Source organism: Apis cerana, linkage group LG5 (assembly GCF_029169275.1).
Source record: "Apis cerana isolate GH-2021 linkage group LG5, AcerK_1.0, whole genome shotgun sequence".
Lineage (NCBI taxonomy): Eukaryota > Metazoa > Arthropoda > Insecta > Hymenoptera > Apidae > Apis > Apis cerana.
In genome coordinates this window covers 3,520,877-3,537,772 of record NC_083856.1, presented here as the reverse complement: position 1 = coordinate 3,537,772, position 16,896 = coordinate 3,520,877, and the positions used below count along the sequence as shown (strand labels likewise).

The 16,896-nt window shown below is 26.5% G+C and overlaps 1 protein-coding gene and 1 long non-coding RNA gene across 6 annotated transcripts in view; one reads left to right on the top strand and one right to left on the bottom strand.

Moving 5' to 3' along the window:
- LOC108001352 (protein doublesex) overlaps positions 1–12,079 on the bottom strand; it is a 90,114-nt gene extending 78,035 nt beyond the window's left edge. For 3 of the 5 annotated variants that reach the window (XM_062075846.1, XM_062075845.1, XM_062075842.1), the window contains exons 1-3: positions 11,938–12,079; positions 1,591–2,162; positions 65–299 (exon numbers count right to left, since the gene is read on the bottom strand). In XM_062075846.1, the coding sequence (XP_061931830.1) occupies positions 65–299; positions 1,591–1,959 (604 nt within the window). In that variant the 5' untranslated portion in view covers positions 1,960–2,162; positions 11,938–12,079. The remainder of the gene's footprint in view (positions 1–64; positions 300–1,590; positions 2,163–11,937) is intronic. The other 2 variants (XM_062075847.1, XM_062075843.1) reach the window with 1 other exon arrangement.
- A 2,216-nt stretch (positions 12,080–14,295) lies between these two features.
- Positions 14,296–15,995, top strand: LOC133666182 (uncharacterized). Its single transcript, XR_009829933.1, has 2 exons — positions 14,296–14,410; positions 14,598–15,995. It is a non-coding gene; the product is annotated as an uncharacterized LOC133666182 (long non-coding RNA).
- Positions 15,996–16,896: the final 901 nt, after the last annotated feature.

Sequence of the window (16,896 nt, the reverse complement as noted above, 5' to 3'; positions counted from 1 at the left end):
ATCTGAATAAATACGTCGAAAAAGGAAATATATTATTAAAGAAAATGTAAGATTCATCACTCACTGGTTAACGTCTGTGGCAAATGGGTGACCATCGCAGTGTGAGGATGCAGCGGCGGCAATTTTCTCGTAGGGGGTATAGTGATGATACTACCACCGAATCCGGTGTGTATGCCATTGCTACTGTGGCTGCTCACTGGTGAATCGCCGCTGCTACTATCGTAACTACCCTCGAGACTTCTAGGTGGTTGAGGGACCGAAGAAATTGTATTTTCTACGCCAAATGGGAGCGGATCCACCTGTTAGAAAAGAATCAATTACGATCGGAGTTCGGTGAGATTAAGCATGGCTTATATTTGAAATTATCGCAGGTGCTGAGGCGGAAACTAAACAAATGGCGTCGATTTGCCTTGCGTTACAAGCAGCCTAACCTGATGTTAAGAGGCATGAATAAAATAATGATAGATTCGTGTGATTCTAGTCAAGCAATTATAGTATCAATGGTTGAAAACGTGACGTTTCGACGATGAAAGCAAACGATACACTTATCTAATGGTTTGTTTCCGAAAGGTGTGAACGACGGTTTATGCGATTCAACGAGTTCTTTTTCGGATAATATGTAAACAAATATTTGGCCGAGACATATTTGAGATTTTTTATAAATTTTAGAAATGAATTTGTTGATGAACTTTATCCTGTATTTAAAATATATACTTATATTCTAAATATATACCAAATAGGCAAATCTTATAGATAGAAATCGTATCATCTCGTTTAACAGAAATATTCAAGAATTATATCGAATTTAGAATATTTTTAGAAAAAAATCTATGGATTACAGAATTTAGAGATGATTTATTTAAAAGAGTTATATGCATTAAATATTTCACGAATTATTTTATAATACAATGATATGAATATATAATACAGAAAATGAGTGTTATATTGAGATAATCAATTGATGTATTGCAGGATTAATATTTTCTATGAGCTTGATGTTGAGATGTCTTATTATTTCATCGAATGTTTGATTTATATGGAGCAAATAGAGGAATGATTTTTTAGAACATGTAAATTTTGAAAAACGATATTAAGAAATTTTTTAAAAATTTCTATTCATGCAAGTGCAACTGTTTTTAATTAGTTTTTTACTATATATAAAACAATTTATTGAAATAATGAATCTTACTAGAAATCTTAGCTAGAAATCTTACGATCGAAATTTATATGATATCTGAATTAAATAAATAACAAATATTATAATAAATCAATAATTTAATCATAAATAGATTATCATTAATACTTTTGCCATATAATATTGAATCTAAATGTAAATTTCTTACAATTCTAATACTTTTCTAATTTCATTCCACTTTTTGCGAATAGATATTCTATGAACTTACTATTTACATCAGCTTACAGCTTACGATCAATTATAAATTAAGAAAAAAAAAAATTTCAAAACGACAGAAAACTATATCAGCGGCAACATGTTAGGAAATCGTTAAAATACAAAATACCTCGCTGACTCAAGCCACGACAAGAGAGCCTTTCGCCAAGAAACCATTATGAAACAAGGAAAAGACTAACCTCTTCCGCTACTCTTACTTTGACTTTATCCTGTGCCAGGTGTCTTTTCAGCTTCATATTCTGCCGCATCACTTGCTGCCGATTGGCAGTGATCTTACACTTCTCGCAGGTACAAGTACGGTACTTGCAGTACCTCTTGTGCGATTTTAAGGTGATCTCCAGCCGATGATTCAGACATCGTGCACAATTCCGTGCACGCGGCTTTGGAGTATTCGTTGAAGAGGAAGCGTCTGTTTGCACCTTCTTAGGACCATCGTCCCCATTTTTGCTATCCTGAGAATGTTCCAAACGCTCGAACGTGTTTGCACCACTCGGTTGTTGGGGAGCCAAGTCCGCGGCTCTGTTTTGCTCGTTCTCTTCGCGATACATAGGTAACCTCGATTCACAGCCTTTTCATAATTACAAAGAACAATCTCAATGAAATGTTTGAACGGTTGTTTGTCTCTCTATCGTTGTCCTTTCTCTCTCTAATCCTTTTATCTCGCGCTTGTAAAAAACGAGAACACGTGTTTCGAACCGTCGAGACGTAGATTCGATTTTCGACACCAGTCTTCTTTCCTCCAATTCTCGTTCTGCAACATAAAAAGAAAAAGGAATTTTAGTCGAAGAACTTTGGGATCGTGATATTTATGTAATGGATGAAACAAGTGATCAAATTAATGTAATTGGTATATATTATTATACAGGAATTATTATGAATCATTTTGATTATGCAAATAGATGAAATGCCGTTGAAACACAATTAATTCCGATTTTTTTTTCTTACTATTAAAGACATTAGATAAGAGTATGAATCTTTCAGATAGAATTTTTTTCATTATGTAAAATATAACGAATAAGATATAGTAATAGGTATGAAATTTATTCATAACAATATATTATTTCGAATTGAATTAAAACTGTATTACCTTTGACAGACCAAAAGATCACAATTTACACTTTAACAATTGAAATAATTGAATAAGATAACAAATATTGTTATATTGATAACATTTTTTTCAACGATTTTCCAATATATTCGATCCAGTTGAAAAATTTTTTAATTGGATGACCTTATTTCTTACATTCTAAAATATTTCACGACACAATTATGACGATACAAAAATTCCAATAGACTGTATAAACGTTCAATTTAAGTATTGGAAGACTAGATATAAGTAATGATATTCTTTTCATATTTGAGCCATTGGCAATATTATTAATGTTTAATAATATTATACCACTCGAGAAAAATGTTGTGAAAACATTTATTAAAGAACATTTGGTTAGATGTTGAAGAGAACATCACCCTTCCAACACTTATTCGTTAAACACTTTTAATATTTTTACGTTATTGGCAATATGTTCTTATGAGAAAGGTATAAGTTTTAATGATTCGATACACCGTGATTATCTTTATGTGTGATTATAAATCGAACAAAATTGGCAATCTGATGGCTTGCTTGATTGCTATTGTAGTTAAGTATCGTTAACAATTTAAAAATGTAATTTACATTGAAAGTGAATTGTTAAACCTTGACCAATACAAATTTTATGTAATAATAATAATCGTAAATTTTTCAACTTAAATTTTGATGAGGTTAAAGCCTTATTTAATATTATATGAGTTATAATATTGAATTATAGTTGAGGAATATATCTATAATATTGGATAAAATTATTAACCATAATAAATTTTAGGATATAAATCTATTTGAGAGTAAAATTCTTGAGAGTTGCCATCAAATCTTTTTTCCCTAATGGATTTTGATAACAACTTTCATTTGTAATGTTTATTAGCAGAAAATAACTAACGAGACTTTGAACAATTTGACTTTCAAATATTATACGGTTTAAATTTTAAAACAAGAAAAGACCAATTTTAAAATATGGATGCTCGTAAAATTACGAATTTTCAATAGTTGAATATTAAAAATCTTATGATTAGAATCTAGGAAATGATCAATACAAACGGATCATTGTAATTCACGAGTGAATTGCAGTAGAAAATGAAATTAGTATTAATGTTATATCAAACAAAGTACTTAGATACTAATTGTAAGCGAAAAGTAGATATCCTTAGGTTTAACAGAATATCTTCAGATGAAATCTGAAACCTACTGGATATTAAGTGGAGACCTCAAGGCCCTTTCACCCTTGATGCGAGAATAGATAACCGAACATCCTTAGATCGTAGCCTCGATTTTACAGTATGTAAATATCTTTTAGCGCACATCGATGATCCAACGTGTGATAATTCTTGCATAATAAAATAAATTATCGCTATCGATAAAATAGATCAATTAAATAACACTTTGGAATAATAATTCGAAAGAATATATGTTATATATATTTCTTATGTATAGAGTGAGTTACAAAATTGTTTACTCCAAATAATTTGAAATAAGAGTAAAATTTTTATTAATAGAAATTCTCAAAGGGAATGTATGATAATATTAAAATAACTTGATCCTTCGATTCTCATATAAATAGAAAGTTTTTTTTCCCTATTAAAACTTTAAAAAACAAAAATGAATTTTCTATAGAAAAAAAAATTGAGTTTAATTTATTCTAAATCTAATAATTTAGAATTTAAAATAATTGGAAAAATAATGCAATTTTGAGTTATTTATTTAAAATACATTACTAATACGTGTATCTGTTATTGTAAAAATTATTTGAATAAATAATGGACAAACTGTGTGATGATATAAATAGAAAGTGATCGTAAAGGTTAGTTTATCGAGAAAGTATTTCAATTTCTAAATGCTGGCGACGAAAATGTCATAACAAAATAATTTACAACGACACTGCAATATTTCTCTGAACAAACTATAGTAATACCTCCATAAGTAGCAGTAGATATTTATTTTGAGACAATGCCATTTATAAAGGAAATATGAGAATGTTAATCATACAAGCAATAGAATTTCTCGGCTTCAGTAACTCAAGCGTTCACTTTCATGTTTTGCTGACATATTTGGTCCGACGGTGACAAGAAAAGAAAGTGTGTTGCAAATGAGAACGAGTGGCAATGAAGGCAAAGGAAATAAGATGAAATAAGAGTGAACGAGATACGTGTAAATTTACGATATTATTATTGTTAATTTAAAAGTATTTTAAATATGCCAAGTTTGGTCTTATTTTAATCAGTAAAATCGTATGAATATTATGAATATATTTTTATGAAGCAAAAATTAAAATTATACAATATTACAATTTTTCTCTAAATTATATTTAAATGCAAATGAATATACATAGAATAACATTGATTAATTGATTCCAAAGCGATTGTTAAGAAAAGATTACAGAAATTGACTGTTAAACATAGAGTAGTTATAGAATAGACATAACATTATAAATTAAACTACATATTAGGAAGCGACGTCGATTGATGATCAAATATGACATGATATACTTGAGAAATGAATACTATATTTTTTGTCAAGTTTCTGATCTTTATCTGATCATAGATTTGTCAAAACCCAGTTTTGACACTTAATACATCATTATTTTGATTGATTTTACAAGCTTGTTACAGCGTGACCTACACTTTTAAGAACTGAATTAAAGAGATACTAGTGTATTACTTGAATTTCTTTTTAATTCTTTTAAATTTTGTTGTAAAATACAAAATAATGTAATTATAAAGGATGAGTTTAATAATTGAATTGACTGCTGTAATTAACTTTTCTGGGAATTCTTTGGGAATATTCCTCCCTATGCAAGAAAATTATCAAAAAGATATTTACTTTATGATAATTAAATTCAATGAAAAGTTTTTTATTTAAATTTTATTTAATACAATACGAATAAATTTTCTTATCAATCTCTATTATCAATCTGTAAATCCAGATAACATTTTATTAAGAATTTATCATGCAATTTCATTTTTTTTTTTAAATTACCTTACCTACGATTTCACTTTCATCGTATGATCATTTTTTACTTATACAATACTTTGATACTATGATTACTCAAGATAATTATTTAATCAAATATTTATTTTGCACTTTATCAATTAATTTTTCTGAGCCATTATCTTATATTTAATAACTTTAGAATTTATTGGTCTTATTACTTTATATACCTATCTTATTTTATTTCATAAGTTTAAATCTAATTTTTCTAATCATTCATTTTTTATTAATAAAAAAAAATAATTTTTTGAATTTTTTAAGTATCTTATCTTCAATAATTTCTGTACAAAACAAATTATTTTACTAATTCATATATTAATAGTAAATTAAAAAAATATTTATTTACATGCGATGTCGCCACTATAACATTTATTACAAAAATCCATATCAATAGCAAGATTTTTAAAATAGTTATCTTATCGTGAGTTGAACAAAGTATCAAAATGCATGCTAGCTACGGTTTCTGCGATATATCGAATCGATAACTGCTTATATCACATATATAAAAGTTAAATACTTGCATATATAAAAGTGCAAATTTTCCACATATCAATTGCGCGATTGATTTAAAAAATAGCGTATTAAGTTTTTCAAAATTTTCCAGCACTTTTTATTTTAATTTGGATCAATTAATGACATTGATTATTTTATATTGTATCATAAATAGATAGTTATAGTTTTATATAATAAGTTTTATATTATTATATAATGCTGCAATATTAATTATTCATTTATATTTGCATTGTGTGATGATGGATACATTAAAAAATAAATAAATTGAGGAACGTTCTATTTTACTCCAATTTTACAAAGATTCAACTTAAAATTTCTGTTCAACGCTCGATGTCATTGTAGTTATTCGTGAATACGATTTTTCATGCACTCATAAACGTACATTGGAAAATATTTCTTACTTATAGCACGCGATGTATTTCAATAATTGGAATAGAATAACAATGCAACAGGAAGTGGAAGAGAAGAATTGGTTGATAGGAAATGATACAATAGAAGTGTAAAGTAACAAGAAGTAATCTTAAGAAATAAGTAATAAATTTTCTAGAACTTTATAGAAAAATATCACGCCTATTTTGAATAAAAATAGCTAGACATATCTACTCTGTAAAAAGATTATTTGTATTGAATTAATATGTTGCAAAATTGTAAAGTTAGCGTGCTTTATGCTAAGAAAAGAAAAAACTTTCATTATTATTTTATACGATTTGAATGAAAAATTAAATAAAACTCAAGAAACAATTACAATGAAATAATTGATGATAAATTCATTCTTTCTTTTATTCGATATGATCAATTGTAATTTATACGAAACTAAATAAAATATACGCGATATAGTTAATGATAAGATATATATATGGGTAACCGAATAAACTTTAAAAATTGTCTTTTTTCCGATTTCTAAATAAACTGATATGAAACGAATACATCCATGTAATATAAGAGTCTGCTGCATTACATTATGATGGCCCGATAAAAAAGGAATCTGAAAGTGTGAAGTGTCATTGAACTAACATTTTATATCTTTTTTTTCTTTCTTATGCTTCTTTCTCCTTATATTTCTTTTTTATTCTCATACAAATGATACATAATTCGTATATTAGCATCAAAGATGCCGCGATGATCCATCTCATCAAAAGAAAAGAAACGAACTTATCTCACGTTTCAACAACGGCCATGAAAAGAAATAATATCTTTTTCAACGGCATCGAAGTTGCTTGCCATTTTTTTTTTTTTTTTTTACAAATGTATATCTATGCATGTAGTTAACCCACAATAATGCAGATTATATATAGATGAACTTCTATGCAAAATAAGTAAATAGTAATGTAATCTTTTTTTTTTTTTTCTTACGAAAATCTTAAAAGATCCTTATAGAAAAAATTACTTAAAATTATCCAGAATTGATGAAATATATTTTTTTCTACATTAATTATCATCACTTTAATTTTTTAATTAATTTTTTTATTGTAATAATAGTATAGATATAGATAGATACAGATATTATATTATGATATAATGTCTATAAAAAATTAAAGTTTTGATCAATAATTATTATAAAATTATTATAAAATATTATAGACAATCAAAATTTCGAAAGATAAACAATTTTACGCGGATTCTCCACTGCATATAGGATAACATTCCTATAACTACGTTGTTTGAGGGTTAAATATTATTATTTTTTCGAATATTATCATTAGACTATTTAGAATTGAATAGTTAATAAAAATTCCATCATTAAGTCGATGCTTAGTATGATTTAAACAGCTAATTTATACATTGCTTTATGAAAAATATAACAAGCAAAATCAGCAGATAAACATATTTATGCATCTTTTTTGCCAAATAGTACTGTACAAATAGGTTTCAAAAAAAAAAAAAGAAAAGAAAAGAAAGAAAGAAAATGCAAAAATAGTGATTTTAAATATATGTTACATATATTCACGATTCTGCCCTATGAAAACCGGATATCACATCTAATACCACTTAGCATATATAGCGCAACAGAATTTATTAATTTAAAGGATTAGAAAGTGTGTTTTAAGATTTGACGATCATTTGAAACTTGATTTATTGCTGCTACGTGTCCGGTTACAAGGTCTAGAATTTTCAGAAGGATGGCTATACGAGAGAAAATGATTGATAGAGTCGTAATCTTATACCTTAGCACTCTTTTCAATGCCGAACATAAAGTACTTGTAATATCCATTATTATTATTTTGTTATGTTCTCGATAAGTATGCAACATGTATCACATCCTGTTTAAAACCGGATACTATTCGATTTTATGCCATCCGGTTATGTATGTTTCTGTACAGAATTTTATTAAATAATATATAACTGAATGGAATAATTCGTAAATGGAATAACGAAATTATAACAAAAGGTACATAAATACAATAAACAGTAATAACCAGTCTCTTATTTTAATTTTTTTTATCTTTGTATAGTTTTAATTATGTAAAGTCTATATGAGGTCTATATTTGTTACGCATCCTCGTCTTATTATATCGCTATTGAGTATCAATATAGATGTTGCGTCGTTATGCATCGTTGTTTATTACAATTAAGATCCAAAGATACGTAACAGAATCGATCCATCGTTTGTCAACTTTTCCTCGTCATATTAAGGAAATAATAAGGTGCAGTAATAATACTTTCCATCCAATTGCAAGCAAGTTTAGATGGAAAGTATTGTTATTGCATCTTTGCTCACTTACATTCCTATCATGGAAAAATAACAAATTTCTTGACGCATTGTTAGAATTTTTCTAATATGATACAATATGCTGATATAGGCTAAAATTATCGTATTACACGATATTGGATAATTCTTAACAATTGATATGAAAGGATTATACATAATAAATGTAAATCCATCTCAAAAAATTCTCAATAAATATTTAATAATTTTTTAAAGATTTAATTATTTTAAAAGTAATTTCAATTTTTCCTATATATTTTTATATTATTAAACTATAATAAAATTAAAACTACTTTATCTTCTCTGTTACATTAGATATCTATATATGTATGTTTTCTTTTTAATTTCAATTTCTCTAATCTGTATCTTTATTAAACATATTATTATATTATAATTTTCTTGATTATATTATATATTTTCGTATATAAAATAATATTTTTTAAATTATCATTTTCAATAGATTTTTAAATAAAAAATTGTTATATGCGGAATACGATCAAAATATCGTCGAATTTTCATCGAATGATAAATTCTTAGCTACGACTGCAAGCACGTGTTGTTATCGCATGTCTCCCTTTTTCTCTTTCTTTTCTTTCGGATATGTCATACTCTATCAAACATCACTAACACAATCTCATCTAATTACAAGCAAAATGACGGTGCACTCTTCTTATCGACTATATTCGCTTCTCTCTTATTTTTTCTGCAACATCAAACTGCAGTCAATTTCAACCGAGATTCAAGCCGAACATCCTTCCTTTTTCTCCTTTTATACCGATCAGCAACTCGATCCATCTTCCTTTCTTTTTTTTTTTTTTTCTCGACGGATATTCGCTATCGAAAAATCTTATCCTCACCAACAAAAAATAAACGTTGCTCCATGTTAGATACTCGTTATTATTGATTCGTGACAATCTGAATCATGATTTGAACATTTTCTTAACTACGCTTTAATGAATTATGCATTTAATAATGAATGAGACGATATGAACAAGAACACGAAAAAACTTTTAAACTCTTTATAAGCAGTATATTTTATTCTAACTAATTCATACTTATGAAAATATTTTCAAGTAGATATAAACTTACTTTTATGTTTTTATAATCAATAATATTGCTACGTTGATATATTAAATAAATTTATAAAATCAGAGGATACAGAGAAGATATAAATTCTTTATTTGAGCGAGAGATAAGAAATGAATATTGTTTCTTTATATTTAATTCATATTGATAAAACATTTTATATTTTTTTATAAATTGAACTTTGAAACTGTAAATATTGTACTAACATCTCAAAAATGTTGATTTCGATAATTTATCTTTTTATATTTTATATTTACAGTATAAATTTCCATAAATTAAAATGCTACAAAATTTATCTAATGTTACGTTATTAAACAACATTATTTATTTGAATAACAAGCATGATTTATTTGAATAAATTGTTTTCTACATCGTGTAAAAAAAAACTTATGTAGATAACTGTAGAATTGAAAGAAAGAGCTAAATGAAACATCAAGTTAAATAAAAAAATCTTTCAATACAGGACATTTTTACAAAATATCGAATCTATCTATCATTAACCAGATCGATAATTAATGTCATTAATGTAAGCACACGTGTACTCCGAATACATATTCGATAAAAATGATAAGTGCGTGCAAAAAATATCTACACTTAAATGCTATTAACGTGCGTTTTTTTTATGCATATATGTATAATCAATGATGATAATATGACATACATCTATGTATCTACAATTTATGATAATATTCAACTATTCATCGTTAAGAATGATCTTGTAAAAAGTTCATAAATGAATTATTAATAACATATGTTCGATATTGCGTATTTAAAAATGATTTGATTCAAATATATAAAACTATGTAGAACAGAATTTTTCTTATCTTAAATATGAATATATTAATGACGAATGTAAAAATAAATCTTGATTTCAAATGTGATTACATAAAAAATAATATAGGAAATTTTAAATTATAGTTTTATACATTATATATAAATTAATTTATCAATAATATATAATATATTCTATATTATACCTCAATATTTATTCTATATAAATATATATCTTATATGATATATAAATATATTTTATATTAATAAATATTGAGATATAGTTATATTAAATATAATTATACCTATTAATTTATCTTCTTTAAAAAAAAAATTTAATTTATACTTAATTGAAATAAATTATTAAAATAAATTATTTAAAATTGAAAATTTATTATTTATTTAATATATTCTATTAGATTTATATAAATTTTTAATAAGATTTTGGCGTAAAACGATTTTTATTTTCCTATTTAAAAAAATTTTATATCAAGTTTTGCATATTTTTTATAAATAATATTTTTTAATAAATATCATTTTCAGCAATTTGCGATTATATTATACAACTAATATAATAAAATATATATTTTTTATTTTTATTAGATTTGAATTTAATATCGGTCATTATTACGCTTTACTTTAAAAGTATATTGCTTTTGTTTATAATCAATGCCTTAGATGAATTGAATGATGAATTTGTGACTATAAATAAATAATTTTGGTAAAATAGATTTAACATGTTTTTCATTAGATTTGCATATTTTTTAATAAATATAAATATAATAAATATAATAAATATAAATATAACTTCGACTCTTTCAAATTCGAGACAGTATATTGTTTTATCAATGTATCCTATTCCTTTATGAGAAATCTTACTAATGAAACATAATCTCCCTTTCAACGAAATTTATATTTACAATAATCATAATTATAAAATATTATTTTATAAAGTTTAAAAAATCGAACAAAAATTGTTTAATGTGTATATAAAAAATAAATAATATTAACGTAAAAATATGTAAAAACAAATAAATAATATTGTATCTAGAAATATATATAAAATTTAATATCAATAACTTAAGAAATGGATTTGAATAAAGCTATATACAATATATAATAATACATGCATTAATTTTTTAAAATTTTAGTACAAAAAGAAGCGAATAATACGACACATTTTCTGTAATAATCAATGCATGTTTACGTACAAAACATTGAGTCATTTACTATATAGAAACCAATAATTTAAACTAACCTATAATTTATATCTATAAATAAACTAAGTTGATAATTAAGATTTATTTACGATATAATATATTTTATAAAAAAAAGAATTTAAAAAAAATAAATAGAATACTATAAACTTACCCAATATCCCAGATAAAATCCCAGATAAATTTGTCTTCTATGAAATTGTTCGTTGTATGTTCAAATTCTCAGCAATCAACGAATATATAGATAACCGGCATTTGAAGCACAAATCCACAATAGTCGTAAAAAAAAACACTATATTTCACATTTATCTCAATTTACAATTTTCTGTGTCCACTATACTTCACAGTTTTATTGCAAGGTTACCGTGTTACTCGCTTTTTATAAACGAATGCATACGATTTCGTGCCATGCGTCCAGTACCAATCTAATATTGCATTTGCGCGCGAGAACAATCACGCGCGTGCGTAGACAAGCCGACATGTTTATATATTCCATCATGTATTTTTCGTTCATATAAATGTCACATGTATGCACATCACGATTAACATTTCAAAATAATGAGACGTTGCACACTCGTTAAGTTGTTAATAAATATTTTTTCCTTGTTTCTGTCACCTTCTTTTATTTTTCACACGTCACGAACTATTTCGCTGGTCCATTGCTGTTCCCATAGTTTTTTGATCGGTCGATCAAACAATTCCTAAACACGATATCTAGTATCACTGTACTAGAAAACACTACGCATGTGGAATGTGAAAATTAAATCGTAGAATAGACGAGAATTAACGAGTAAACACGTCTAGATAGTTCCGCAAAAAGCATAACAACGCACATCGAGCTTCCGTCCGCGTGCCGCGCACTTTTGCACACGCGCACTTCAATTGTCTCCTCTCGTCGTCTTTCTCGTGTCCGCGTGTCATTCCATCCTCCTCCTACTTCTGCTTCTCCCCCTCATGTAACGGGAAACAACAGTTCCCCCCATTGGAATACGTTACGGTGCACGTTGACTTTCGTTTTATTTTCGTCGTAAACAATTTTCTGAATTGTTGAATCACTCGAGATTATATCAAACTTTTATCGAGAATATTCTTCAGTCTGCTCCACGCGAATCTCCTTTCTTTTTCGATAATTTTTTCTAACATGTATTAGTGTATATACGAAATGTCACGAAATACAGCACAACAGTGTGAAGAAATTTGATGAATCTCCAATGATTGGGACGTGGTCGAAATGAGTTATGGAGTATGGTAATATGCAGAGAAGAATCTAGAAACGTGGAAAAATGCAAGTGATACGAATATAACACTACCGATAAATTCGATGTGCACTTGCATGCGGTCCGTAACTTACTAAGAGTGCTGGTAGCAGCGACACGCCGACGAGGTGCATGGTGGCTTGCGGGTACCGGCTAGGAGGGGGTACGTCCCTGGCACGGGGAGGAGACATGTTGGGCACTCGGCTGTCAGAAGAGCGAGGGGTCTTTCGTCGAAGAGTGGTGGTTAGATGGATGGAGGTGGCACACGGGTTTAGATGAACATCAAACTTTTACGACTGAAACTATCCGACTGACGCGTAGAGACTCTAAGTACCTACGGCATACATATACATACAGTGTTATCAGTGCAGTGAGAATCTTGTCCATAGGAGAAGTACGTTGCGCTTTTAAGTATGTATCATTTATTGTCAGCAAACGATCTCAATGATTAATTAAATATCATCAACAGCAACTTCGGTATTCAGTTACAAATTTTATAGTAAACTTGATTAAAATAAAATTTTAGAAAAATATTGGATAAATATTGGATAAGAAATAATAGGTTTTCAGATAATGTGAAATTGAAGAATGCATTTCCAATAATTGATCAATAAATTGAACAATAGTTACATAATCTACGGAAAATAATCTATATAACATTTTATATTTCTTTATTACTTATAACTCTATGTTATCTATAGATAATATCTTCTATTTCAAGAAATATAAAATTATTTCGATATTAAAAATTTTTTATATAATATATATGTGTACACATATATATATATATATATATACACATTTAAAATTTTATATAATTTTATCAGTATCAGTAAAAATAAATATATCTATGGCTAAAATCAAGGATTAAATATATTATTTATATATATTTCTCAATATTTACAATATATACAATATTATTGTAATAACATAGAAATTAATTTTTTTGAATAATAGAAATAACTCATACATATATAACTCATTAACACTTACTCATTTATATTATATAAATATATAACAGAATTTATATTTGCATTTTATATTTATATTCGTATTTTGATTCGCGCACCTTCAATGCTGCTGAAGGATCCGGTCTTCAAGAGTTAAAATAAGAAAAAAAGATGAAACAAACGACCTGAGTGGCAAATACCATTCGAATACTCCACTCTCTTTTTCCAACCACTGTTATCGTCTGCTTAAACTCGCTTTACTTTTCTTCTTATTTCTCATTTAAAAACTCATCAAAAAGTCGTCAAAAAAAACTAAAAAATAATATATTCGATATATTATATCAGATGTAGGCCGATATCTAAAATTGATCTCAAAAGGAAGAAGAAGAAAACTTCAAGAAATAAAAGAATCACGCAACAGGTTAATATATCTTAAAGAAAATATTAATTTTAGGATAAAATAATATTATTTTATAAATAATACGACAATCCGGAAATTATTTTATCATATCTCATATATATATATTATAAAATCAATTTTTTTATTTTATTTAAGTATATTTAAAATAACGAATTATTTTTATATAACATGTGTTATAACATTATAGTGATCAGATGTTATTCAATGCTAGACACTATAATTCAATACGATGTATATTTAATAATCAATTTAATAACAAGTCAATGTTAAACTATATTTGCGTAAACCACAATATGAAATTATTAATTACTTATAGTCATATGAAAGCATGATACGTTGGCATAGCCGCTATAAAAATGTTTTATACTTGCATAGCGCATTCCTTGCAACATGTATGGTTGGACAGGTTTGCTAAAAAATGAAAGTCACAACGCTTATTCGGATTGATATTTTAGCTGCGATATAAAAATGAAAAGAAACAAGTAAGAATTAACCTCTTTTATCTGTTGCTTATTATCTTCAACTACTATTCAAACGTGAAAAGCTGCATGAAATGACACGTTTTCAATTACTTGTCAATTCAATATAATTTGAAAAAATTATAATCTGCAATCTATGTATGCAGGTACTATGTACTGAGTACTAGGTATTCATATACTATAAATTTATATAGTATATGCTATATATTTAAAACAGAAATTTCATTTAAATGAAATTTGTAAGTAATTTATTTATACTTTACTTTTTAACATAATTACTAATAACTATATTATAATTTAATTTATTATATGAAATATTAATAGCATAAATCATTAACATTTATCATTATATTAAATTTGAATATATTTATTTAATTTATTGTGATTATATTAATTTTAATTTTATTCTTATTATATTAAGAGAAGAAAGAAAGAAAGAAAAATAATCATTATATAATATAATGAAAAAAAATTATATATACTTTCCAATTGCAAAAAAATTTTATGAGGGCTGTCTGTTCCTCTCTATAGAATTACTTTAAAAAAATTTATTTCACGCTAAAAGATCTGCGTCGTCGTGCAAATTTATCGAAATAAGAAAATATGAAGATACTTGTGGCTATGAACGCATATATTATAAGAAGAAATGCACCACCTGGCTTATAAAAAATTCTTCTTATGTGAGTTTTTAATTACTTCTCGCCAGGTTTCGATTATCTGCTGCGTTTCGGTTTATTCAGCTTCTCCTCCTGATTAAACCGGTTAATCAAGGTCCTACTATATTTGGACATCAGCTACAATTTCATCAAGAGGCGTGTCTTCTTTATAATATGAATATCTATACAAAAAATGAGAAACAATTATTACTATTCATTATGAAAGAACTGAGATGTATTAGTATTGTAAATAATGTATTTAATTAAATCATTATGAATCAAAATCATTATCATTATCATATCATTGTGATACTCTTCGCAAGAATTCCAAATTAGATCAAAGCATAAAAAAATTTAAAAATATTATAACTTTATTAAGTATCTATCTATATCTTGTAAGAAAATTATCAAAGAATTTTAAGAATAATAATAAATTCTAATTTTTTCTAATTTTGACTAGTTACTTTTTAAATTTGCTGAATTCTAATTTTAATTTTCATAAAAATTTGACCGCTAAAATATTATGATTGATAAGCTCATATAATTTACATTAACCGCGATATCAATTGTAATTAAAAATCGTTAAAAGAAAATATTAAATAAAATTGTGATATCTATTCGAGACACGTATACGAAATAGGCAAAGATTTTTTTTCACTTAAATACTTTACTTTGAGAAAAACATTTTGTTTACACCCAATGTGTAAGTATACGTACGCAAGGATTGACTGTATTTTCCAGGGAATGTATTCTTCCACGACATGTCGTCTCGTTTTATCTCCATGAACGACATTGAAGAGAAAAAGTCAACGAGAACTGAAGCGTCAAGTTATTCGTGTGGGTAGGGTTTATTTTCTGTAGAATTTACACAAATCAGGGTCAATGTCCTGAGGATTAGAGCAAATCGGTTATATGGTCGAGGTGCTCATTGCAGACTTTTAGATCGATCGCTGCCATGCATTGAAATTATTGTTGATCCCAGGAATCCTTGGAATACTAAGTAATCGAAAATAAGAACTTTTATCTAGATTATTATTTAAAGTTTAGTATTTTTTTAACTAGACATTTCCAATTTCGCAATTTCTTAATTATTCATCTTACTGATTAATATTTTCAAGTAGTAATTATCTTGGATAATTCATTTCGATGTGAAATAATATTTAAAAATTTTTCAAAATCGTGGTATTACGCTTCTATAGTTATTACATTGTTAAAAATTATATATAAATTATGCGTAAAAAAGATTTCGTTCACTAGTTGATCATTTAAATGTGAATTATCTTATAACTTGTAATTTTGTAGATCTATTTATAAAGAAAATATTATCACGTGGAATTAAAATATATAGAAA